The sequence below is a fragment of the Silene latifolia genome, chromosome 3, assembly GCF_048544455.1.
Source record: "Silene latifolia isolate original U9 population chromosome 3, ASM4854445v1, whole genome shotgun sequence".
In the NCBI taxonomy this organism is placed as follows: Eukaryota; Viridiplantae; Streptophyta; class Magnoliopsida; order Caryophyllales; family Caryophyllaceae; genus Silene; species Silene latifolia.
In genome coordinates, this window is record NC_133528.1 from 140,036,483 (window position 1) to 140,063,344 (window position 26,862).

The 26,862-nt window shown below is 39.4% G+C and overlaps 2 protein-coding genes across 2 annotated transcripts; one reads left to right on the plus strand and one right to left on the minus strand.

Moving 5' to 3' along the window:
* Positions 1–10,294: 10,294 nt before the first annotated feature.
* On the plus strand, positions 10,295–10,714 carry LOC141649800 (secreted RxLR effector protein 78-like). Its single transcript, XM_074458478.1, has one exon. It carries the CDS (start codon positions 10,295–10,297, stop codon positions 10,712–10,714), a length of 420 nt encoding a protein of 139 aa, XP_074314579.1.
* A 1,799-nt stretch (positions 10,715–12,513) lies between these two features.
* Positions 12,514–15,060, minus strand: LOC141649801 (uncharacterized). Its single transcript, XM_074458479.1, has one exon. The coding sequence runs from the start codon at positions 15,058–15,060 to the stop codon at positions 12,514–12,516; it is 2,547 nt and encodes an 848-aa protein (XP_074314580.1).
* Positions 15,061–26,862: the final 11,802 nt, after the last annotated feature.

A 26,862-nucleotide genomic window follows, 5' to 3' on the forward strand; every position in this document is an offset into this window, starting at 1 on the left:
AGTATAACTTTGTGTTTCGTGTCAAGGTTATAGTTGAGGTAAGTGTAACTTCAAGTCGTATATGTTGAAGTTATAGTCGAGGTTACTATAACCTCGCATCCCGAGTTTATGTTATGGTTAGAGTTACTATAACACAGAATGGTTAATATTAAAGTTATAGCTAAGGTTACTATAACCTCGCATCCAGAGTTTATGTTTTGGTCTATGGTCGGGGGGGTAGCGAGAGGAAGTTCGTTATACGCTCTTCCCCGAGTGTCGTTCGGTGTAGCAGAGGCAGTTCGTTAATCGCTCTGTGTTTCACCGAGAGGTCCGGCCAGGTCTTAGGCATATTGGCAGTGGTTATACGCTATACATAGTGTGGATGCAGTTCGTTAATCGATCCACTGTGGGTGCAGTTCGTTAATTGGCCCATACCATTGAATGGAGGCAGTTCGTTAATCGCTCCATTAGTTAGAGGCAGTTCGTTAATCGCTCTAACGGCGTTCATTCTATACATTGTGCTCGGTGGTCTGGTTTGGTCACATGTTTTGTGTTTATGTTGCTCTATGGTTCATACGTGGTCATGATATGGTTTACGTTGTCGTATGTCGTCTCATGTTTCCTTTGGAGTTGTCATCATATCATAAGAATGTCATAGTATGTTATCGTTTAATGGCATGTTGTGTTGGATTTTCATGAGTATAGATGGTCTCACATGTTTACTAGTTCTGCATTTCAACTGTTAATGATTGTTGGTTATATTCAATTGTTGTAAACATGACTGGGAGAGCATCTAGTTACTCCCGACTGAATTGTCGACCCCCTTTTCAGGTTGTTCAGTTTGTTGTTGTTTTGGATGATATCTTGCTGGGAATTTCTGTGCGGCGAGATGAATAATAAATTAGGACTTTGCTTTATGTTTTAAGAACCTTGAATAATGTATTAGTTTGTTTTGGATTTTAGTAGCGAACCTGATTGGTCAGGTGTTTCCGCCACCTTGACCCTTTTATCAGTATCGTACTCTGATATTCATTTTATATAAGTTTTTCCTTTGTTTTATAATCCGGGTTGTTACAAAACTTACTACGAAAACTCGACCTAGTAGCTTCAACTCGATCGAGTGGAGGCCACTCGATCGAGTAACATACTTACTCGATCGAGTAAGCTGCTACAGTGCTGCGAAAACAGGGATTAATAAACCCTTTTCCTATTTTTTTTCTTCTCATTCTTTTCTCTATTTCGCAAACCCTAATCTCTCATCTCTCTCAAAACTCTTGATTCTTGTTGATTGTGGTGCTTGAACTTGGTGGTTTCTTGCTTAAATCGTTCCTTCTTACTTGCTAATCAGATAAGGTATGAATGTTTCTCCTATTTTGATGTTTTCAATTAGTTAGAAACATATATGATGTTGGAAATTGTTGAAAAATCAATTTATATGTGTTAAATCTTGCCTCTAATTGTTGCAACGTGATCTAGATGCTTTCCCTTGATGATTATTGTTGGTAGCTATACAAAAATCGACTCAAATTAGGGGTTTATGTGACTCGAATTTTCTAGGGTTTGGTAAATTGGATTGATTTTTTATTGTCTTTTGTGTGTAAAAGGATGAAAATTGGGTAATCTATGTCATGTATATCATGTTTAGGATTGATTTTGTGATTTTTCACTCAAAAATTTGTCTTAAAAGTCCTTCTTAAAAGTGCCCCAAACTGAAATTCGTCCCATGTTGTTGTGAAATTGGTTTGTATGTGAAAATGTTTTGAAGGTTTGGGTCCTAAAAATAGTAGTGGTTAAGTTAATTCATGCTAAATATGTCAAAAATTTTACAGCTGTAGAGACCGTCTGATTTCTAAGAATTGAGAATTTTGCTCATAATTTTGGATTGTTGGTGATAGTGTGTACCTAGTTGCTTCTTTTATGATCATACATGAATGATTTGTATGTTTTTGTATATATGTGGTGGTATATTTAAGTTGTATACTGAAACAGATGCCGAGACCGACAGTAGGAACCCGACAGAGCAAGAGGGGTAGGGCTTCTGAGCCCGAAATAGGAGAGGGGAGTGGACCGGTAGTCCCGGCTATGCCCGAATACCCGTCTGTGGTTTTTGTGGATTTCACACAAAGAAAGAGGTTTGTGGCTTTATAGGCTCGTAAGATGAGACCGACCCGCTGCATTGACACTACCCTTTTGGATGACCTGGGTATTGAGACCGATGTCAAGCACATCTTTGAGACCTTGGGGATGGATGGGCTTTATCACCTCCGGAAGCACTCGTATGCCTTTTTTACTCTTGAGTTTATGAGCTCGTTTAAATACGAGACGGTGGAACAAACTGTGGAGTTCCGCCTCATGAATACCAGCTTTGTCTTGACCATGGACTTGTTTGCTTCTCACCTTGGCCTCGCTAAACCCGCCAAGGAAGCCCTTCGAGCCATACCAACGGAGTGTGGGGTTTGTAGTCTTATGCCTTGTATTACCGGGAAATTAGCTCCCACCTCAAGTAACATGTTGATTAATTATGTTCAACATGTGACTTTGAAGATCTTTCTTCGTGCTTTGTCATGTCTTCTTTATGAGAGAAAGGATGTGAGTAAGTTGAACTCACATGAGTTGATGCTTCTGATGGCGTACCTTAACCCCGAGCGGACTGAGAGAGTGAGCTTTAGTGCTCCTGCCATAGTGTGTGCCAGTCTAGCTTTGATGGCCTCGTCTGACACTAGGCTCCTGAGTTGTGGTGCCATTGCCACATGTTTAGCAGAGAAGCTGACTTCCTTTGAGGCTTCCCCGGCCTACACTCGTCTAGCCACCCCGGTACCTACCATGGACCGAGCCTACTTCCTCGACCAGAAATGGTTGAGAACCCTGGCGGATGGTAGTTTAGCGTGGAGGGTGTGGGGCATGAGTTGGATGCGGATACCAGCTCCTGAGCACCTCCCACCGACAGAGCCTTTACCCTCGGTAGTAATATCTTTCGATTCTGACGAGGATGAGGAGGAAGATGAGCGTCCTGCGAGGCAGACGTACTTCATCGACCCGAAGATCCTCCGAGTCATGCCCGAGCCGAGGAAGGGGGAGAACGTGGGAGCTGAGGAGGATCGACCTAGGGTGGGGGAAGAGGGCCACGCCGAGTGCGGGAGAGGATGGCTGAGACACAGCCACAACAGACAGTACCACCACAGTATCCGTTTCCTGGTTACCCTTCTTTTGATACCCCGGAGATGCGTGAGAGCTACCTTGCTGAGAGAGTGTCTTCTACCTTGACACTCCGGGACCTGCATGAGATGGCGTATGTTCAGATTGGGACCTCGGGACCGCATCCGGTTTGGTAGAGGGGAGTCGGGGACAGCGACGGGGTTTTTCACTCTTATGGGGTGGATATGTCTACGTGGGGAGCGCCTCAGTTATACCCCTATGGTGGTTTGACCCCTTGGTACGTGAGACCAAATGTTGGAGCCGGTGGTGATGCGGGTCTTGGTACGTCAGGAGCAGGCACTTCGGGTGGTGGTGGAGATGAGGATGCAGTGATGGATGAGCAGCAGCAGCAGGAGTGATGATACTCCATTTCTTTTTTTTATGTTCGTAGTTTATGATGGATATTAGTTCGTTTTCCGTTGGTACTTTTGGACTTGGTTTGTATATTGGGCCATAAGGCCGTATTTTGAATACAGTTGCACTTTTATGCAGGGTTTGTGGATAAGGTTAGCCTCCTGACTCGTATTTATGTAATTATATGCTTGGTGTTTGAGGTGTTGAGGACTTTTGGACTTGTGGCAACTCGATCGAGTAGCTGAAGGTGTGCAATTGGAAGAGCATTCTGACCTCGGGCTACTCGATCGAGTAGCTAAGAGACTCGATCGAGTAGGGCCAGCTCGATCGAGTGCCTGACCAACTCGATCGAGTGTCACTATTACAGGCACATTTCGATATTTAAAATTGTTTGAATCCTTATATTTTGGTTATCTTTATATTAGTCATGGTCGTTGGTGTTTAGTAACATGTTTTAACTTCACCGTTGGTCTTATTCCATATTGGGTTCGAGCATGAGTCAAGTTTTATACAATATAGGTGCGCTGGAACGATGGAACATATTGTTGCGGAAAGTTGGCATACAAATGATGTTGTTTAAGTTCATAATTGCATATATATAGATATATCTATGACTTGCAAGTAATGGTTTAGTAATGTCAATAGAGTGTTGTTTCTGTCATGAGTCGGATATGGATTTTGACCACTTCATGCAGTTTTTGCGGTATTTGTATTACCTTGTAATCTTTATGTGGGTACCATCTGACGTGGGTTAATCAAATATTATAATTATGATGTTGTCATTTGTTCAGAAAGGTAGTTTTACAATAATTGTTGAATTTACTATTAATTGTACCTATATATCTGCGCTATGTTACGTGATATCTGGGGTCTATGTTGTATGAATTGTACGTAAGTAATGTCAAAGAATGAGTTTTTGTGAGCATGAATTAGTATGGTTTGGTGGCTTATGAGTAATGTCAAAGCAATGTCGTCTGTATCGTTTGAGGGACAGGGAGGTTGTTGGATGGTGAACTTCAGGGACGAAGTTCCTTTTTAGAGGGGAAGAGTAATGTCGCAAAAGGAAAATGATGTAATTATAACAATTTTTCGGTATTTTGTGGTATTTTAAAGTATGTGAATAATTGCTTGAATAGTTTCATACGTGTGTGTGTTTTATAATTTCATATGTATGCGTTGGTAACTTCATGATGGTTGTAATGCACTTGAGTAAGAATTTATAACTGTTAAATGATATAGCATATTGTACACTCAAGGGGAGAGTTGTCTTAAGTAAATTGTTGTGTGGTTAGAGTGATAGGATGGTATGAACCGTGTATTGTTGTGAATTTATGGCAGCACCGTTATTCTGCAGGATTGTATTGGTAATTGTTGGCCGATGTTGAATGAAAGTATAGTCGCGTAGTTGTGTTAATGCACGTCTGAATAATTCAATGTAGTATAAGCGATAGTTGAGTTGGTCGTGTTGGTGCATGTTATGTGTTCAGTAACTCGAGTAGTGGTTCGTTGAGGCTTGAGTGTGTGGTGTGTGTTAGGCAATTGACGATGATGATGTTTGATGGACATACGTAGTTGGATAATGCTTCTGGATAGTTTGTTGACCTGTGTCGGGTAAACGGCGGTGCCGACCTTGGTTTCTTGTCGTGTGGTGTGGGGGAGGATGAGTCGAACATTAGGGACGGATTTCTTTTTAAGAGGGGAAGACTGCAATACCCGTCCTTTTAGGGACCCGTTGACTGACGTTGACCGACCTTAGGGGCATGTTGTAGCCTTTGGGAATTCGTACAAGAGATGTCTCGTGTCGTGATAGGCTTTGGATGAGTGTTACTCAATCTAGTCGAGGCTACTCGATCGAGTAGCTTGAGTACTCGATCGAGTAAGTTGGTTACTCGATCGAGTAGCGTCTTTAGAGCGAGGGTTTATAATCGTGTTTTGATAGAATTGCAAATCATTTCCGCCTCCTTCCTCCAGACCTAGATGTCGCCTTTCCTCATTTCCTTCACCATAAGTCCTTCCATGGGAGCCTTTGAGGATGCTTGTGCCTTGGGGATAGGTTGCTTGAGTCGGGTAGCGGTCTTGACGCTGATATGCTATGCGTAGATATGTCATCATCGTCATCTTTGTCGTTGTTGTTTCTTGTAGGGTTGTGGTGATAGTAATAGGCGTTTGTACTGTTTCTATAGGAGTTTTGCTTGCTTGGTTGATGTCATGTGATTGAACAAGGAATCGTTGCGGTTGGCTAAAGGTAGGTTCAGTTACTCAGTTTCTGTTGGTTGTTTAGTGTCTTAGTTGTTGTGTTGATTGCAGTGTTAGTATGATTGGATTGACTGTGGTGTTGGTTGGTGTTGTATAGTCTCGATTGGCGTGATCGTGATTATTGTATAGCTATCTGTGTTTTTCGGGGCGCGTCCCTGGCTGAGTGGAGTCACTTGCGGGAGTGGCTTCACGCCCTTGATTCGTCCTCTGTGGAACCCGCCACAGGAGGGGATGTGCACATTAATGGTCATGGGTTTATCGCTCGGTATGATGAGCGGAGATTTGGTGGGTACGGCTGCGGTCCCCCACTGGCAGGACTGGTCCAGTGGACAGTCGGTGACGGTTATTGATTAGAGGTGTGGTGTATGTGTGTGTCGTGTACTTGTGTAGTGTCTGTGGTTGTTGGTGTGTTATCTCAGTTGCTGACCTTGTGTGGTTTATTTTGTTTGTTCTGTTGTGTCTGCCGTGATCCCTTATGGTGAGCAGTCAGTCCAGCAGGTGATGTCTTGGATGATAGCTGGAGTCTTGGCAGAGATGAGTCTTTCACCAGTCACGTCAAAGATAGTTCACATAAGGATGTTGAGTTGTATCTTTTGTATCAATAGTTTTGATTTCCTCACCTGTAATAAATTATAAATGTTCTTTTATCGACTTTTGATGATTACTTTCTTCGGGTAACCGAGATGATAATGCCTTTATATGCTAGGGAAGGTCTTGTTAAGGCTCCTTGGTATATGGGGGTGTTACAGAGGGTGGTGGTGGGTTTGTTTGGTGAGTGATAGGAGGAGGAGAGGAAGGTGGAGAAGAATGGCTGGCATCGATGAGAGAGGTTGTGGACGAAGAAGATACTGTGGGGGTGGCAGGTGAGATTTTCCGTCGTGTGTAGACATTGGAAATGGGGCGTCGAGAGCGAGGAATTGAGGGAGATTTTGGGGTGGTGGTCATGGCTTGGTCTGGTGAGGGTGGAGTAGCAGCGGGTAGGATGGTCAGCATTGGTGGACACCACTCGGTAGGGTCAGTGTTGGCACTAGGAGTAGAGGTCGTATTGAGGAGTCGAGTGTAGGGGAAGTCGTCTTCAATAAATCGAACATACATGACGCAAAGTATATAGTCTATTGGTTTTTGGATCAAGACAATGAAATGCACTTTGAATGAAAGAGTATCCAACAAAGATGTAGGGAACGGAGAGATACTCATGTTTGTGTTTTGTATACGGTCTTAGCCATAGGTAACATAGGCATCTTAAGTTGTGTAATTTTGTATATAGAGGTAGTTTGTTATGTAGTTTGTAATATGGTGTTTGCCTTGTAGAGTGGGTGTAGGTAGTCGATTAATAAGGTATGTGGCCGTGCTAAATGCGAAGGGCCAAAATGTAGTAGGTAGCTTGGCATGAGCAAGAAGAGCTAGCCCAGTTTTAACTATGTGACGGTGTCGTCTTTCAGAATACCCATTATGTTCGGGGGTGTGAGGCGGAGTGGTAAAATGGCTTATGCCATTGTCGAGCAAGGTGGGGATCATTTTTTGAAATTCGCCACCATTGTCGGAAGAGAATTGTCGTATTGGTTTTTGGAAAATTTGTTCTACAAGAGCTTTAAATCGTAGAAAAACTTGTTGTGTTTCCGATTTGCGTTTTAGTGGAAATCGCCAAATAAATTTGCTAAAATAGTCAACAAAAATTACATAATATTTGTAATGTTCACGTGAATAAATGGGACTTGTCTATAAATCCGAAAAAATGAGTTCGAGTGGTGCGTTGCTTTTGAAGGTCGATGTTCCGAACGGTTGTTTCGTGCTTTTGCTAATATGACATGATTCACAAGATGAGAATTTAGAGATATTAAATGGTAATTTTTTATTGATAATTCGCATTACATCAATGGTTGGGTGACCTAATCGATGATCCCATGATAGAGGAGTTGAGCTTTTCTTCATAAAATTTGCAGACGGTTGATGCGGGCTCAACTCATAAATGCCGTGTTTAGCTCGGCCCTGGTGGATTGGTGCTCCCGTCAACATGTCCTTAATAACAAAAGAATCAGATGAGAATATGACATATGCATTATTGTCTTTACATAATTTCGAAATTGATAAAATATTACGCGAGATTTTCAGAATATGTAAAACATTGTTTATGTGCAGAAAGGAGAGAGTGAAGTTACCTATATTGGCAATGTCGACAGCTGAGCCATCGCCAATAATGAGGTCATCTTGACCGAAGTAGGGGGTGTGAAGGACAAGGGTGTCGAGGTCATGGGTCACATGGTGAGATTCCCCACTGTCAAGGAGGTAATTAGGGTTGGGTATGGGTTCAGTAGAGACGGTGTGGGCCTACGGTGGTGGTTGTCGAGTGGGTGGGGCAGGAAAAACAATATTAGGAAACAACTTGCGGAAGAAGGGACAATCAGCAATGACATGTCCCATTTGTCAACACCATTGACAACGAACTTTGAAGGGTCGTGGGTTTGGGTTAGTGGTGGGTTGTTGTTGGTTGGTTTGGTAGGAGTGCGGGGTGTGAGAAGTGGGAGCATGGTTGTTGTGGTAGTAGTTGGTGGTTGTCCGTTGGTTGCCATAGTCACGGTTTTGGCGAAAGGCAGGGTTGGCAGAAGGGTTGAAGATTTCAGTTTCGGGTTATTTTTGTTTAAGAAGTAATTCGTGTTGAAGAAATTTCTCGTGAAGTGTTTCAAATGTAATCGGGTTATCTCGAGCACGAACGGTGTCCAAGACGGGTTTATAAAGTTTGTAATCAAGTCCTTTTAGCACCTTGAATACAATATCTCCTGGGTCGAGAACTTTACCCATTGGAGCGAGTTGATCAATGATTGCTTTAATGGAGTTCATATAGTCGGTTATCGATTCATCGGTGGTTTTGACAATCGATTCGAGACGGTCTTTTAACTGTAATATGTGCGCACGCGAAGGGTTTGCGTAGGTTTGCGCGAGTATATCCCAGACCTCTTTCGAGGTTTTGGCCCGAACAATAAGAGCTTGAACAGCCGAAGACAAGCTTCCCATAAGGGTACCGAGTATAAGGCCGTCTTGTTTAAGCCAGGTGAAATAAAACGGGTTGGGTTTTTCGGTTTTGTCATCACCTACAATGGTTGGTGATGGGGTTGGGTGGGAGCCGTCAAGGAACCCAAGTAAACTATAGCCAAATAGGATGTGGGTTAATTCAAAGTGCCATGAAGTGTAGTTCATGGGTGTTAATTTCACACAGTGGTTGAGGTTTAGAGAGGTGAGAGGAGTTGTGGTTTCGTGAGGGTTGGTAACGGTGGTGTCGAGGTTGTTGGTCATGGTGGCTGTGGGTTGGGATTGGGTTTTTGTGTGGCGTTTGAAGAGAGAACGACGGGGTTGTAGGAGGTGTTTGGTGGATCGATGAGAACTCCTAGATACCATATAAGATGATTGTATTGAATGAGTAAAATTACAATGGATTCTATCCTATTTATACAACTAATGAGCTAGTAGATGGAGCCTTATACAAGAAAGATATATTTACAAGATATGGAATAAATATATTACAAATTATATACTCGAGTTATTTGTTGCAGTTTGTGACTCGATTTGCTTGCTTGAAGAAGATATGGAAGATATGAAAGATATTGATGAGATATCGTTAATAAAAAGTACCAAAATTAGGGAAACTTCAAGAACCCAATTTGATAATCTTATCCCTCATGCAATATTTATTAGTCAAACTACATTATATGCCACCAACTGAAATTAGTTTTCAATTTAATTTCTTAACAAATTGACCCGGTCGGAATTATTGTCGATACTTGACAGGTTTGCATATGAACTAGTGAATGTAAGTCTGAACATGATCATATTCATCGCCATCGCAAAAATCAGACGGCCTTCCAAGGACTTCTTTGGTTGATGAGCAACGTAAAAATTGCTACAATTATGGCGTTAATGAAGATTGCTACAACTAACTTTAGTTTCCTAAACTACCCTTTTCTTTTAGAAAGTGTTTGGTAACAAGAATTTAATTTAAAATGTCTCATTTTAAATTTAGCAAAGTGAAATAAAGATGATATGTATGGGAATTGGATGACAAGTCAGGAATATATATCCTCCTCAATTTGGAATTATTTCCAACAGGTATTCTTCATCAAACATAACAAACCAACTTCATTGGAAAGAGAATTAGAAGCACTGAACATTCCATGTCTTGATCAAGCGCATCATGATTTTTTAGCCAAGCCATTTATTGAGACAGAGGCTAAGACTTTTCTATTCTCGATGGATAATAATAAATCGCCAGGTCCAGATGATTTTCTGCCGAAATTTTATCGCTTTTTTGGAATGATATTGGGTCATCTTTACCCCCAAGCAATACTAACTTTCCTGAATCATGGATACGTTCTAAAATAATGGAATCGCACTAATATTGTTTTAATCCCAAAGGTTGATAATCCTGAACATATTTTTAAATTCAGGCCAATCAGCTTATGTAAGGTCATCTACCGGATAGCCACAAAATGCATATGCTAATCGTCTAAAAAAGGTTATGCCTTCCATTATTAGTCATAACCAGCAGGCGTTCATGTCAGGTTGCTTAATTTCTGATGGATGCTTGCTTGCCCGCGAGATCATGAACTTTATTACAACTAGAGGCACAACGTGTTATGCAGCTTTAAAACTGGATATGAACAAGGCTTTTGATCGAGTCTCTTGGGAATTCATTCTCTCATTGCTGGACAAATTTGAATTCTCAAAGGCGTTGAGATTATTAATTCAGCAGTGTATTACGACTGTTTCATACCATATCTTGATAAATGGAGAACCATCTGATATCATTTATCCATCTTGTGGAATTCTTCAAGGTGATCCTATATCACCGTACATATTTATTATGTGCATGGAAGTACTGTCACCAAGAACTCCATTGAAGTTGTTGAAGAATGAACGAGTAGAAGATGAAGATTAGAGTACAATAGAAGAATATAGAACGTATTGTGTATGGTACTTAGGACGATTGATGTAACAATATTGAGAGAATTTTGATGAATGATATTTTTGATTATTAATTTGTTATCTTACAATGAGCTAGGTTGTTAGTATTTATAACAACTTTTGACTTCTTCTAACTAACCTTAGGAGTTAGTTAATTGACAACTCTAGTTAGTTAGCAACTAACTTTTAACTATAGCTAACTAACTCTAATAACCAATATCCCCTCGTTAAGCGGGACTGGTGTGAAACAACAGACCAAGCTTAGATGATAAGAACATATGTTATGCAGCTCCTAAAGGTTTAGTCATAATGTCAGCCAATTGCATCCCAATCCTGACATGCTTTGTAATGAGAAAACCTTGGTCCTGTTTATCCCTGACGAAGTGACAGTCAATGCCGAGATGCTTCGTCCTCTCGTGGAAGACAGGATTCTCTGAAATGTGCAAAGCAGCTTTATTGTCACAATATAGACTAATAGGCTGAGGCACTGCAACACCCAGATCTTGCAACAAGGCATGTAACCAAACCAATTCAAAGGCTGTGTAAGAAACACTCCTATATTCAGACTCTGCTGAACTTGTACTCACAGTAGCCTGTTTTTTAGTCTTCCATGAAACTAAAGATTGACCTAACAATATGCAATAACCACTCAAGGATCTGCAAGAGAAGGCACACTGTCCCGAATCAGCATCACTGTAAGCTGTGATCTGATACTGTGGGTGTGCAACATAGAATAAACCAGTATTTATGGTTCCTCTTAAATACTTGACAACGTGCAAAGCAGCCTGCATGTGTGGCATTCTTGGCTGACTCACAAATTGGCTGAGATGCTGAATGCTATAAGATATGTCAGGTCTTGACATATTCAGATAAAGTAATCTCCCAATAAGCCTTCTGTATTGCTCAGGATTCTCCAATAATTCTCCCTGATCAATGGATAGCTTTAAGCCTTCCTGCATTGGGAATTTTGCAGGGGGTACAATTTTCCATTTGTAAATCTTGTAGAATGTCCATTATATACTTTCTTTGATTTATCATTAAACCATTCTCATTTCTGGATATTTCCAGACCAAGGAAATATCTCATCTCACCCAAATCCTTGGTAGAGAAAGCTGTATGAAGTGCAACTTTAACCTTCTCAATCTCAGTAATGGATGTCCCAGTTAATAGAACATCATCCACATACACCAATATAGCAGTAAAGGAGCCATCTTGGGCATCTCTCTTTGCGAATAAGGAATAGTCATGCTTAGATTGCTCATAACCCAAACCTTGAAGAAACTTTGTCAATTCCTTGTTCCATTGCCTTGATGCTTGTTTCAAGCCATACAAGGACCTTTTCAATTTACAAACCATACCTTTCCCCATGTCATAACCATCTGGTGGCTTCATATAAACTTCCTCGTCCAAAAAGCCATATAAGAAGGCATTGTTAATGTCCAACTGAAACAATGGCCACTTCTTAGCTGCTGCAAGTGCCAACAGAATTCTCACTGTGGTGAACTTAGCTACTGGAGAAAACGTGTGCTTATAATCCTTGTCCTTGACCTGATTGAAGCCCTTAGCCACTAATCTTGCCTTGAATCTTTCTACTAAACCATCTGGCTTATACTTTATTTTGTATACCCATTTGGATCCAATAGCCTTGTGCCCTTCAGGTAATGGTACTACATCCCAGGTCTGATTCTCCTCTAAAGCTTTTACCTCTTTTTGCATTGCATCAATCCATCTCTGATCTTCATGTGCTTGCTTATAAGAATAAGGCTCAGGCTCTTATAAAACATTGAACAAGGAAGCAACATAATCTGGTGGATAATATTCTACTGTCTGAAGCACTTCAGCTTGAAACACAAATGCTTGAGCCAGACCAGCAGTAGATTGCTGACCAGGTATCTTACATTGGTACCCATGTAACCAAGTACTTAGCTGCCTAGGTCTAGTAGATCTTCTTACATGAACACCATCAGAAGTTGGATTACTTGGACTTGGATCAGGGACAATAGCTTCTGTGGTAGAAACATGCTCTTCAACAGAAGCCGAGGGTGGATTACCACCAACAGATTGTACAGGTGAAACCTGAACATGTACAATAACTGTAGAGGTTTCAGGATTCACTAGATTACTGGTTGTAATGTGCAAGTCCTCATGGGGCTTGTCTTGATGAAATGGAAAGACCTGTTCTTTAAATACTACATCTCTACTAACAAAAATTTTATGCAATTTTAAATCATACAACTTATATCCCTTTTGGTTATGAGAATAACCAATAAAAACACATTCCCTTGCTTTACTTCCAAACTTATCACTATAAGTAGGTGGCATTGTGGCATAACATAAACATCCAAATGTTCTTAATGTATCATATAAAGGAACAGAACCAAAAAGTAACTCATATGGTGTCTTGTTATCAATAACAGGTGTAGCCATAAGATTCATTAAATGAGTAGCAGTCAACAAACAATCTCCCCAAAACTTAATAGGGAGGTTAGCATGAAGTTTTAATGGTCTTGCAGTCTCCAATAAGTGTCTATGCTTGCGTTCTACCCTACCATTTTGTTGGGGTGATCCAACAACACTGGTTTGATGAACAATCCCTCTGTCCTTAAAAAGAGAACCACATACCTCCTGAAGAAACTCAGTCCCATTGTCAGACCTAATGATCTTAATATTTGCATCAAAATGTGTATGAACATAAGTGATAAAATTTTTGATCAAATGAACAACTTGATCTTTAGTTTGGAAAAGGATGGTCCAAATATTCCTTGAGAAATCATCCAAAATAGTCAAGAAATACTTGGCACCAGTCATTGAAGGGATCTTATATGGACCCCAAACATCCATATGTAATAAAACAAAACAAGAAGATGCTCTATGTGTACTAGCAGGGAAAGGTAACCTATGATGCTTGGCAAGAATACACGATTTACAGTGAAACTTATCATTATTAACCACATGAGAAAAACCAGATACAAACTTGAGCTTATTAATTGACATATGACCAAGTCTCTCATGAAGTAAAACTACAAATTTATTATTAGCAGCTGAAACAGATGACTTAGATTTAGAAGTATTACTATCCAAAGCCTGAAACTTATTTAGCACTAGTTGTCTAATTTGATTAGCTAAAGAAATAGAACAAGAATTATCATGCTGTTTGTGAAACTTATATAGATCACCAATCCTCCTGCCCCTAGCCACAACAAGCTTACTTGAAGGGTCCTGAAACAAACAACCATGTGAGGTAAAAACAACAGACAACTTATGACAATCAAGAAGCTTACTTACAGACAACAAATTTTGCTTAAAGTCTGGAATTAAAAACACATTAGATAAAGTAATCTTGTCAGTGAGAAAAATAGTACCCATTTTATGAACCAACTTAATAGTCCCATCAGGTAAACCAACCCTAATGGGATTCTTAAAAACATGAACATTAGCTAGAATGGAACAATCATATGTCATATGATCAGATGCACCCGTATCAATAAGCCAATCAAGCATATATGGAGATGTATTAGTAGTATAAGCATATGAAGTAGCAGTGGTCATACCTGCAAAATTAGCAGTGGACAAAGCAGGTTGTTGATCATAAATTCTTTTCAGAACCTGATCAACAACAGAAGTAATTAATCCATCAAGCATATCAGAATTAAGAGAAACTGCAGAATCAGGAACATTATTGACCATATTACAACCAGCTGTCCCAGTAGCATCCAAACAGGAACTATCCAGAGGAGATTCTTGTAACACATCAGCAGAATGAGCTCCCTTCTGAGGAAAACCAGTTGCAGACTGCTGAACCTTTTCTTTACCCGTATTTTTGTCACCAGGAAAACCCCTTATCACAAAACAATTAGCTGGATTATGCCCCTTCTTTCCACAATGAGGACACTTCTTTAGTCCAAAACAAGTTGCCCTGGTATGACCATCCATGTTGCAATTGTCACAGTGTTTAACAGAAGCAGATTCACCATTAGGTGCACCAGAGAAAACAGGTTTCTTGGAGTCAGAAGGCCTGAAGCTAGCATATGCATTAACCTCGGTGAGAGAAGAGACAGCATCAGTTATTTGCTTATGCCTCTCTATTTTTTGTAACAGTGCTAACACCTTTTTGATAGATGGAAGAGGTTCGAGAGATAAGATCTGTGTCCTAATTCCATCATAAGTACTATTCAAGTTCATGAGAAACTGGATCACCTTCGCATTACTCTCCCTCTCTATCATCTTTTTCAGTAAATCACAAGAACAAAGCTGAATCTTGCCACAAGAGCATACAAGCAGTGGATCAAGAGAATCAAGAGTTTCCCACATATTTTTCATTTTGCTATAATATTCAACCAAAGACAAGTTGTCTTGAACTATTGCCTCCAAATCTTTAGTCAATTGATACACTTAAAAAGCATTTGAGACACCAAAACGCTCAAGCAACTCACCCCAAAACTGTTTAGATGAGGTTACATACTTAAAGTTTTCCCTCAGACTTTTATCCAAAGAATTAGACATCCAACGCATAACCATGAAATCACAGCGTTTCCACTGTTTGTATCTTTTATCAGTGGGAGGAGGGAGGACACAAGTGCCATCAATAAAGCCGTCTTTATTTTTGGCAGTCAAGGCCATAAGAACTTCTCTCTTCCAACCAACAAAATCATGACCTTCAAAGAGAAAGGAAGTAAGAACAGCATTGGTTTGATCAGAAGTAGACAAGTATAGGGGATCATCATAATAATCGAAATTTGATGAAGTATCAACAGAATCAAACTCAGGCATATTGATTAAATTCCAAGAAAAACAATGAATCAAATTGAACAGAAATAATGTGCGGAAGCGATATGATATACCTCGTGTTCTTGATGTGATTTAAACAAGAAACTGAGAGAAAATAACCCAAAAGAGATAATATTGAACTACTGATACCATGTAGAAACCAAGAACTCCATTGAAGTTGTTGAAGAATGAACGAGTAGAAGATGAAGATTAGAGTACAATTGAAGAATATAGAATGTATTGTGTATGATACTTAGGACGATTGATGTAACAATATTGAGAGAATTTTGATGAATGATATTTTTTATTATGAATTTGTTATCTTACAATGAGCCAGGTTGTTAGTATTTATAACAACTTTTGACTTCTTCTAACTAACCTTAGGAGTTAGTTAATTAACAACTCTAGTTAGTTAGCAACTAACTTTTAACTATAGCTATAACTAACTTAATAACCAATAATGCTACTGAAAGCGGAAAGAGAAGGAAGACTACAAGGGATCAAAATCTCAAGGCATAGTCCTTCTATCTCGAATTTGTTATAGGAGGATGATTGCGTCATTTGCTTTAAAGTTACCCCTGAAGTTTGTTTTACCTTGGGAGAGATAATTGAGAAATTTGGTGAACTTTCTGGCCAAATGATTAATTATCAAAAATCTTTCATCAAATTTAGCCCAAATGCACCAGATGAATTCAAGGAGTATATATGAAAAATATTCTGAAGGTTGCTTCCAGAGACGATTTTGGCCTTTATTTAGGAATTTCGATTGATATATAAAAAAAGAAAGATTCTCTCATTCCAATTCATTATCGACAGAGTAGCGAAAAAAATTCGGTTATAGGATGGCGTGCGATTTTCGCAAGCAGCAAAGATAATCTTGATCAATATGGTTTTAGTTGCATCTTTTAATCATATTTTAGCTACTTTGGCGGTTCCAAAGCAAATCTGCGCAAAAATTGAGACCTTATTCTTATGTTCTGGTGGAGAAATAGTTCTAAACTCGGTCCTTTCATTGGCTTCCCATATCAGTTGTCTGCGCTCCTAAGGAAAAAGGGGGAACCGGAATAATGAACCTGCCTACACTTAACCAAGCATTCTTATTCAAGCAGTATTGGAGAATTCATAATAATCAAGCTTCACTATTATCCAGAGTTTACAAAGTTTGGTATGCCAAAGATTTCGAATTAAGAGCTCTAATCCATCTTATGCATGAAGAGGTATTTGTAAAGCAACAAATTATCTCAAAGTTGGAATTGCTTACAAACTTGCAGATGGTAAATGCATCAACCTAACCTCAGATAAGTGGATAAATGGAGATTTGCCAGTACTTAATCCCAATCTGATTTGAGTCATATTGGTATGAATTTGATGACTCGGCCGGATGGGAAATGGAATTCTTCGGCTATTTTCAAATTGTTTGAATTTAAGATGGCTCAAAATATACGAGTAATGAATCATACAAGATCTCATCAGGATATGGCTATGCCATCTCACTTCAGCCAGCCAATACTCTTAGTAGGTATTCTCCCCCATCTAATCTAAATTGGAATATAATTAAGACTTTGCCTTGTCAGGCTTGACATTGACTCTTATTTTGGAAATTTCGTATGGTATTGTACCAACTTCTTCCTTAATTGCTGCAAGAGGAATCCCCATCAAAAGGTCATGCTCCTTTAGTTGTGAAGATGATGAAACAAACGACCACTTATTCAGATCTTGCAGGATTGCAAAAAGAATATGGAAATGCGACAACTTGGGCCTGGTAACTGATTCAAATTTGACAGTTCCTTTCACGACCTAGTTCTGGAACAATTTGATTTATCTTAGGTAAGTGGATGATGACACTAAGATGAAACAACGTTATTTCTTATTCATCTTTCTAGCAATCTGGAGTCACTGTAATGTCATCATTTTTAATAATCACTTGGAGGAATTGAGCCAGATACAAGACACTCAGGTAGGAAAGATATATCGACATTGAAGAGTTAAGAACGATAAACACCTAAGAGGGGAGGGGGTGAATTAGGTGTACCTTTTAAAAAATTTCTCGTTTACTTGGTTAATGACTAACACAAGTAAGATCTATTAAGTACGGGTTTGAGAAACTTAATGGATTGTAAGTTCACAAACGGTACAGCAGGTCTATGCAACAGTATAAAAGACTGTTGCACAGCACTGGAAGCGAGATTAACGTATAGAAGTAAAATGATAAGAGAACGTGAAAGTAAATAAACAAACAAGACGATGTTTAAAAATTGGTTCAGCTCCTACTCCGGAGCCTACGTCCAACCGTTATTTTATTGTTTGTTTAGAAATTTACTCAAACTTAACTAAACCATTACAATGAAAATAATTCGTCAACCTACTCCGGTTGCAATTGCTTAAAGCTACTCCGCTTCAAGACTTTCTCTTGCTCAAAGCTACTCCGCTTCAAGACTTAAGGTTCTATCTCAACGGTTTACAGAGTCAGAATCTCAGTGGTTCACTTAAGAACATTGAGATTACAATTAAGACCTAAACACAAGAATCATTGAATATATTCTTTATGCAACAGTGAAGCGAACTGATACTTGGAGATTTTACAGCTTTGAAAAACAATTGAAGACTTTTAAAAAACAGAAAACGGTTTTGCAAATGATTGAAGAACAAAGCTTTAAATGCTGAAAGGATTTGCAAAGTGTTTATAATGAATGCTCTTTCAAAGTCTTACAATAAATGATAAATGCAGTGGCTATTTATAGAGAAAGAAAGTGTGTAACAAAAGGGTCTTAACACTTCTTTAATCTAAAATCCATAGGTTTGTAGTATGCATTTTCATTTAAAATTATAAAAGAACAATAGATTTGTGAGGCTCAAGGTGGCTGCATTTTTCAGAAGCAAAGGAGTGTTTTCCATAAAATTTATGGGAACTCACAATTTTGCCACAAATGGAAAAATCATAAGACTCATTTTTAGTATGGAAAACAACTTGCATTAATAGGATTGACAACTTTTAAATTAATTTGCAAGCATATTCTTTTTGTTCTTTTTGTTCTTCAGTTTTGAAATAATGTTCCTCTTGAACATAGAAAAGCTTTTTAAAGAATTTCAAACACTTGTGAATTTTTCCGAAAATTCTCCATACGTTAGTACCAGAAACCTTGGTGCAACAGTCACAGGAACTGTTGCACGGTTTTGCAATCACTTATACTTAAAGAGGATATGTTTAACTACCTCGTTTACAACATTCTTTCTAGACAATGGGCATGCTTAACTTGTCTTTCATTTTGATCATCTTTGAACTTCTTTGATCTATCATTGGATGCTTCAATTTGCTAAACATTTAACTAAGAGGCAAACAATTAAATGATAATGAAACTTGACATCATCAACCAAGTGTGTTCTAACAAATTCCCCCTTTGATGATGGGATGTTTTAAATATGTGTGAAGTTCCCCCTAAGCCCATGGTGAGTCGGTCTTTGAACCAAATAATAAGAACATCAATTAAACATAATCAAGGTGAATGGGGGTCAACATGCTTGGCCTAAGTAGAACATCTAATCATCATAGCTAAGATAATTTCACCGTGAACGTTAGCAGAAGAGTTGTTAGTTAACACATAAACACATAATTTAACTACTTCCCCCTCTTGTCATCATCAAGAGAAGGACATAATAATTAAACCAAAGCCAAATGTTCAAAACAAGAGAAAAAAAACAGCCCATAATTTGCATAAGAGTTAAAAACAAAGAGCCAAAAGGGTAGGAGGGCAAGGGTAGGTACGGATGCCTTATTCATCATCGGACGCATTACCACCAAGAGCTTGCACACGTTCAATAAGATCTTCATTTATGGTTTTGAGCTCAGCAACGTCTTCCTTAAGAGTCTCATTGTCAACAACCAATTTGGACACCATGGTCATAAGCTTGTCCAACTTAGCAAGTACATCACCCATTTCAACAGTTGAGCCAACTGTTGCACCAGATATAGCTCTACCCGAGTACTTGCGAGTCAATTTCCCATTGCTAATAGCCAAAGTCATTTGAGAAAGCAAACCCATGGTCATGTCATCACTGAGTTTCAATACCGGTGCTACCTTTCATGACTATCTTCCTTTTCATGAAGATAATAGACAACCACATACCATATGGAATCACCGTTTTCTTGTCAAATTTTCCCTTTTGAAGATCGGGAGCAATCTCATTGATACAGTGAAGGATGAGTTGAGGAAGGTTAATGGGACGGCGTTTGATAATGTGGTGAACAAGAAGCATCTCAAGGAGAGAGCATCGTCCCTTACTGTTATTGCTTGGTAAAATGGCTCGGTGAACAAGGTTAAAGATGAAACGGTGGGGGGCTTGAAGTTCATGGGCATATATGTTGGTGGGTCTATTTTCATTGTCAGGTCGAAGTGTTCTCACAACCTCACTAGCCATATTTTCATCAACATCACCCCAAGTAGTCTTAGGAAAGGTGGTAAGACCCACGGCTTCAACCTCAAGGTAAGAGGCGAGTTGGTCAATGGTCAAGACAAAGGGTTTTTGGTTTATAAATGCCGAGAGAGTTCCTGATGCAACATCAACCTTGATTGTTGCATAGACCTGAATTAACTCCGACATGTAAACCGGAGAGTATTTGTCGAGGAGACTAAACCAACCCTGACCAAAAATCGCAGCTTTGAAGAATGCAAAAGCTGGGGAAGAATCATACCATGTTTTTTGTATCGTCTCCCACTGTGGAAGCATCATACAAGCATGCCTTGACATAGCTTGAGGGTGTCATCCGGAAGGTCGAGAGAGTTCAGATGAGCAAGGACATCATTCTTGAATGCCTCATCATGAGTGGTAACCATCAACTCCGTGCACGTATTGAGAGGGATTTTATCCTCAATAACATCATCATCTTCCGGTGGAAAGACCACCTCTTACTTTCGTGGGTACCTCGGCTTTTTAGCCACCCTTTGGCTTTGATTCCCTCTTTCTTTTGATACCGGCCTTAGATTTTGCTTTCGGTTTGGTGGGAGTTTCAATGATAATATCATCACCACCACCAAACAACTCGGTGATATTGATTTGGGATTTTGTTTTGGTGTTTTCGGTGGAGAGAGGGTCAAATTCATCGACAATCTTGTCTTCATTGTTGGGTTCATTGGAGTTTTCAATGTTGGGAATGACCTCTTCCTCATGCATGACTTCTTTTTCTGAATTTTGATTTGGAGAATCAATTTTGTCATCATCTTTCTCACTCACGGTTCCCTTTTCATTTTCTAGTTCACTTTCCCTTTCTTTTTCCTCATCTTTTTCACTCATTTTTTTTTTCAACATCCTTCTCACTTTCTTTTTCTGATTCTTTTTCTTTCTCAACAACCTCATCTTCAACCTCATTTTCTTTTTCCTCTTCAACAACATCATCAACAACCACATCGTCATCAATCACCTTGTCTTTGTGGATTTTGCTTGCCATTTGTTTGATTGTGGGCTCATCTTCTTCGGAATCAACATCAACATTTGAGTCCAACATCAAGGAGATTGGGGGACTTCGTTTTAATCCACCACGGCCTCTTCCTTTTGTAGCCATGGATTTTTTTCGTGTAACACTGGGCTTAACTGTTGGGGGCTTGGTAGGAGACGGGGTGGGTTTGTCGGATTTTTGAATGTTTGGAGCGGATTTGGTGACCATTTTTTGTTGAGCAATGTATTTTGGGTTGAAGGAGTTCCTAAGATTTTGAATTTCTCTACTAATTGATTTTTTGGGAGCCATTTGAGGGTGTTGGGTTTGACGGTTTAGGGAGATGAAAGAGGTTGAGGTATTTTTGAATTTTGAAGGAAGTTTGTGGGTAAATGGAAAAGTGGGGTTATTGCATGGGGAATTAATGGAGGGGCGGTTGGGTTAAAGGGAGAGTGGTTAATAGGTGAGGTGGAGTGTAAATGTGGGAAATGATGGTATAGGGGGCGGCTAGAGTAGGATTAGCTTGATAGGACATAAAGTATTTGTAAGGCTCAATGCAATAATTCAAGAGCAAAATGTGGAGTTTCAATGCAATTTTTCCGGTCCACTTAACATAAGATAAATTTGATATTTTTAAACTTGAAAACATGTATATATCTTTTATCTCTAGTCAATCATGTGGGAAAGATAATTTTAACTCGTGTTACATGTCACCTAACAAACCAATTTCCAACCGATGTTTTACGAATTGTTCCCTTTCTAACGGTTTTATAAAAATGTCCGCAATTTGATTTCCGTTCTACAAAAGTTAGACATATATTTCCTTTTTTCGACTTGATCTCGTAAAAAGTGATGCCTTATATCAATGTGTTTCGTCCTAGAATGTTGTATTGGACTTTTCGAGATGTTAATGGCACTTGTATTATCGCAAAATATGAGAGTAGTTTCGAAAATAAGACCGTAATCACGCAATTGTTGTCGGACCCAAAGAATTTGAGCACAACAAAGAACGGCACTTACATACTCACTTTCGGTCATGGATAGAGCAACGGTATTTTGTTTCTTGGATGCCCATGAGATGAGGCATGGTCCTAAGAAGGTGGCAATACCCGAGGTACTTTTTCTATCCAACGAGCTCCCGACATAATCCGCATCCGAAAATCCTACAAGATCAATGTCATAATGAGTTGGAAACCAAAGGTATAAACCTTGCGTTCCAATCAAATACCTAAAAATCCGTTTAACGGCTTTGAAATGTGATTCCTTAGTATTTGATTGGAAACGAGCGCATACACACACACTAAATTGTATGTCGGGTCGACTAGCAGTTAAATAAAGCAATGAACCGATCATACCTCGATATACCTTTTCACTAACACTCTTACCATTTTCGTCTTTGTCAAGATTAAGCTTGGCAATCATAGGTGTAGGCATAGGATTCTATCTAGTTAACCCAAACTTACTTATCATTTCCTTTAAGTACTTTTGTTGGTGGATCATGGTTCTTTCTCATCTTGCTTAATTTGGAGACCAAGGAAGAATCCAAGTTCTCCCATCATGCTCATTTCAAACTCAGAAGTCATAAGATCCGAAAAGTACTTATAAAGAGTGTTGTTAGTTGCACAAAAAATAATGTCATCGACATATACTTGCACAAGCAACAGTTCCTCTGACTGTGACTTGATAAACAATGTTTTATCGACCGAACCACGTAAAAAACCATTTTCTAACAAGAATTTTGAAATCCTATCATACCAAGCTCGGGGAGCCTGTTTTAATCCATAAAGTGCTTTATCAAGTTTAAATACGTGATTAGGGAACTCATTGTTTATAAAGCCCGGAGGTTGTTCGACAAAAACTTCTTCTTCAAGATAGCCATTTAAGAAAGCGGTTTTAACATCCATTTGAAAAATTTTTATGCCAACATGAGATGCAAAAGCTATGAGCATTTGTATGGCTTCAAGCCTAGCTACTGGTTCAAAGGTTTCATCGTAGTCAATCCCCTCTTGTTGATTAAACCCTTATACCACTAGTCTAGCTTTATTCCTTATGATTTCACCAACATCATCGAGCTTATTGCGATAGACCCATCTCGTACCAATTACAGTACGTTGAGATGGTCTAGGGACCAGATGTCGTACCTTGTTCCTCTCAAATTGCTCCAATTCTTCTTGCATAGCTGTGACCCAATATTCGTCGATTAATGCAATTGTGATATTAATGGGTTCAATTTGTGATATAAATGCTTCAAAAGCACAGTGATTTTGGAGTGATGATCTGGTTTTGATTCCATAGGTAAGGTCACTGGTTAGATTTGATAAGGGATGAGAACCTTGATGCTTCCATTTCTTTGGAACAAGAGTGTTAGAGGCCTCGTTTGTTTCGTTTGGTTCTGATGCAATAGTGGCAGTGACTGTTGTATGGGGAATATTTTGTGAGGGTGTTTGTGGATTGATTTCAACTTGGTTAGTGGTTGGTTCACTGCACTCCTCATTCCCCCTGGATGAGCTAGCTCCATTTTGAGATGAGGGAGGGTTAGTTCCCCCTGGATTTTGGCCAGCCTCCTCAAGCAACAGTGGCTCCAACTGTTGCTCAGCTTCTTCCACTACTTGATCCATGTCATGACGTATCATTCCAATTTCAAAGTCATCATCTTCCTCATCATCTTCTTCATCATTAACCTGAGTGTTTGAAACAAAGAGACTAGATTCGTCAAATATTACATGAACGCTTTCCTCAATTTTCATGGTTCTCTTGTTATACACTTTGTAAGCTTTACTATGATCGGAATAACCAACAAAAACACCTTCATCACTACGAGCATCAAATTTGCCTAGGTTGTCTTTTCCATGATTGTGCACAAAGCATTTACTACCAAAGCATTTTAAGTGTGAGATTTTAGGTTTTCTTCCTCGTAGTAATTCATAAGGAGTTCTCTTAATGATTTTTCTAATCATGACACGATTGTAGATATAACAAGATGTGTTAACGGCCTCGGCCCAAAAGTTTCTTTGCACTTTAGAGCCAATGAGCATGGTCCTAGCCATATTTTCAAGCGTTCGATTCATTCGTTCCACAACCCCATTTTGTTGAGGGGTTCTTGCGGCCGAAAAATTGTAGCTAATACCGTGCTCATTGCAATAAGACTCAAATGATAAATTCTCAAATTCGGTTCCATGGTCGGATCTCAAGGAGACTAGTTTATAACCAAATTTGTTTTGGACCTTTTTAACCCAAATTAAGAATTCATCAAAAGTTTGATCTTTAGAACTTAAGAAGAGAAGCCAAACAAATCTTGTAAAATCATCAACAATGACACAAATATAGCGACTTCCACCTCTACTAACAATACGCATAGGTCCACATAAGTCTATGTGAATGAGTTCAAGAGGTAAGGAAGTGCTAACAATCTTTTTGGATTTAAAGGAGCATTTTACTTGTTTACCTTTAACACATTCGTCACAAAGTGATTTAAATTCAAATTTGATGTTAGGAATGCCATCAACTAGATCAAGCCTCTTAAGGGTATTAAGTGTTTTAACATTTACATGGCCAAGTCGTTTATGCCAAAGCCAAGGGTCATTCTTTTGAACACTCATGCATGATAGTGTTTGACTTGACAATGAATATAAGTTAGTCATGTAAACATCTTTGACACGTTTACCTTCAAGAATGAGTTCTCTAGTTTTTCCATCAATTATTCTATATTCACTAGCAAGAAATTCAACGATGTTACCTTGATCACACAATTGTGATATGCTTAGAAGATTGTGTTTTAAACCTTTGACAAGCAACACTTTGTCGACACATATATAGTGACTTTGACCTACCAACTTTTCCAATACCAATGATTTCACCTCGTTTGTTGTCACCAAAAGTCACCATGCCACCATCGTAGGCTTCTAGCGAAAGGAATTGGCTTTCATCTCCCGTCGTCTGACGAGAGCATCCACTGTCTAAGTACCAATTGCTGCTGCCTTTCGCTAATGCCTATAAGAAATCAAGCGTTTAGTTTAGGAACCCAAACAAGTTTGGGTTCCTTCTTGACAAAAACTTTCTTGACTTCTTTCTTTTTAATCCAAACATGTTTAGCCACTTTAGTGCTTCTTTCTAAGTCAAGGACTCTCTTTTCACAACCATTGAACTCATGACCAGTTTTACCACAGTAATTGCAAATAATGCACTTAGGAAGGCCAGCATACTTTCTTCTTCGAAAATATGTCACGCTTGGGTCTTGGTTTCGAGTGCAACAGTGCGTGGAACTGTTGTATTTGAAACCAAGTCCAGCATTTTTTGCACGGTTTTCATATTCTTGAGATTGTTTTAGAAGAAACTCCAAGACATTCTGACTTCCTTCCCGTTTCAAATAGAACATCTTAGCCTCATCTAGCTCTTTGGTTAGTTTTTCAATTTTAGCAAGATGATTAAGATTTAGTTGACCTACTTTGTCGAAAGCATGTTTAGAATGTCTTATTTCATCACTAAGCAATAAGCCAATTTGCTCAAGTTGCTTGTTATCTCTTTTGCATAAGGTGAGGTCAGCTAGCAGAGAGTCACGTTCTTTAGTTAGTGAAGACACATGTTTTGTGAGAGTCTCAATTTCCTTCATAGACTCAGATGCAACAGTTGCATCATCTGTTGCATGGATTTGTTCAGCCTTTTTCAGAGTTTCAATTTGAACAAGAAGATCATCATTTGATTTTTGCACTCGATCTAAAGCATTTTTAACATGACTTGACTCATCATTTAACATTTCAGCAATTTTGACAAGATCCCCTTTTTCACTTTGACATGTTGCAAGATCAATCAAAAGTTGGTCAGAATAAAATCAAAAAGGGGAAAAAGGAGGACGGTGCACTCCTATGCCGGTCAACCGGCCGCCGGCGAGGTTACCGGTAGCGAGACCATCGAATAAGGAGCCGAATTAAATGGGGTGTGTGTGGTTGCCGGTGCACCGGCAGAAGGGCTACCGGTAGAGTGCACAGAATTGATGCGAGATGTTGGATTGCGTATTGCGTGCCGGTAGCCCGGCTGCCGGTGGCTCTGATCGGTAGCGAGAACTTCACAAAAGGAGGGGAATAGAGTGTGTGCCTACCGATTGAGGGCGTCGGCTGCCGGTTGGCTGGCAGAGAGTAGATTGAGTTGTTGTTGAAGTTTGTTTGTGTAGTTTGCGTGCTTCTTGTAGAGTGTGTGTGATTTTTGCCTTACCCTAGTGTGTAAAAGCACTAGGAGTCTTACGGTTTGTCAAGTTGTATGCCTAGAAGGAACCACCAAGCTTTGCTCTTTGACTCCGATCCCGAAAGGCTTTTTAGAGCTTTAAGGAATAGGACCATTGCAAGGGTTAGAACCTCTTCTCAAGCAACCATAAACCAAGCAAATCCACCCATACAACCTCTCATTGAAAACACAACTCAACAACAACCAAACAATACAATTGAGCCTCCATTAGAAAATCCATTTCACAACTTCCAACTTCCAAATAGCTCACCTCAAACACCACCACCTCATATACCAAACCCACCACCACCAATGGCTTTACGAGACCATAACCGTCCTAACCACAATGATGCTTGTGACCCAATTAATTTCGGCACCTTGGCTCCCAACAACTTTGAGATGCACCCCGCCCAAGTGGGGTTGATTGAAAAAGACTTGTTCGGAGGACACATTGAAGAGGATGCTCATGCTCATCTAAGAAAGTTCAAGAGGAAAGTCTCTATGATGAAAAAGAACGGGGTATCCGAGGATACACTAAGGATGATGTTGTTCCCATTCTCCTTGACGGGTAATGTAACACCCCCATACTCCAAGTGCCTTACCAGGACCACTCAGGTATGAAGACATTACCATCTCGGTTACCCGAGGCAATGATAATTAAATAAACAATGAAGAAACAACGTTTAAACATAAATACTTAGTGAAGAGTT

Coding starts and splice junctions, on each gene's coding strand:
- LOC141649800 (XM_074458478.1), top strand. CDS start 10,295: ATGCCTTCCATTATTAGTCATAACCAGCAGGCGTTCATGTCAGGTTGC.
- LOC141649801 (XM_074458479.1), bottom strand. CDS start 15,060: ATGAAAAATATGTGGGAAACTCTTGATTCTCTTGATCCACTGCTTGTA.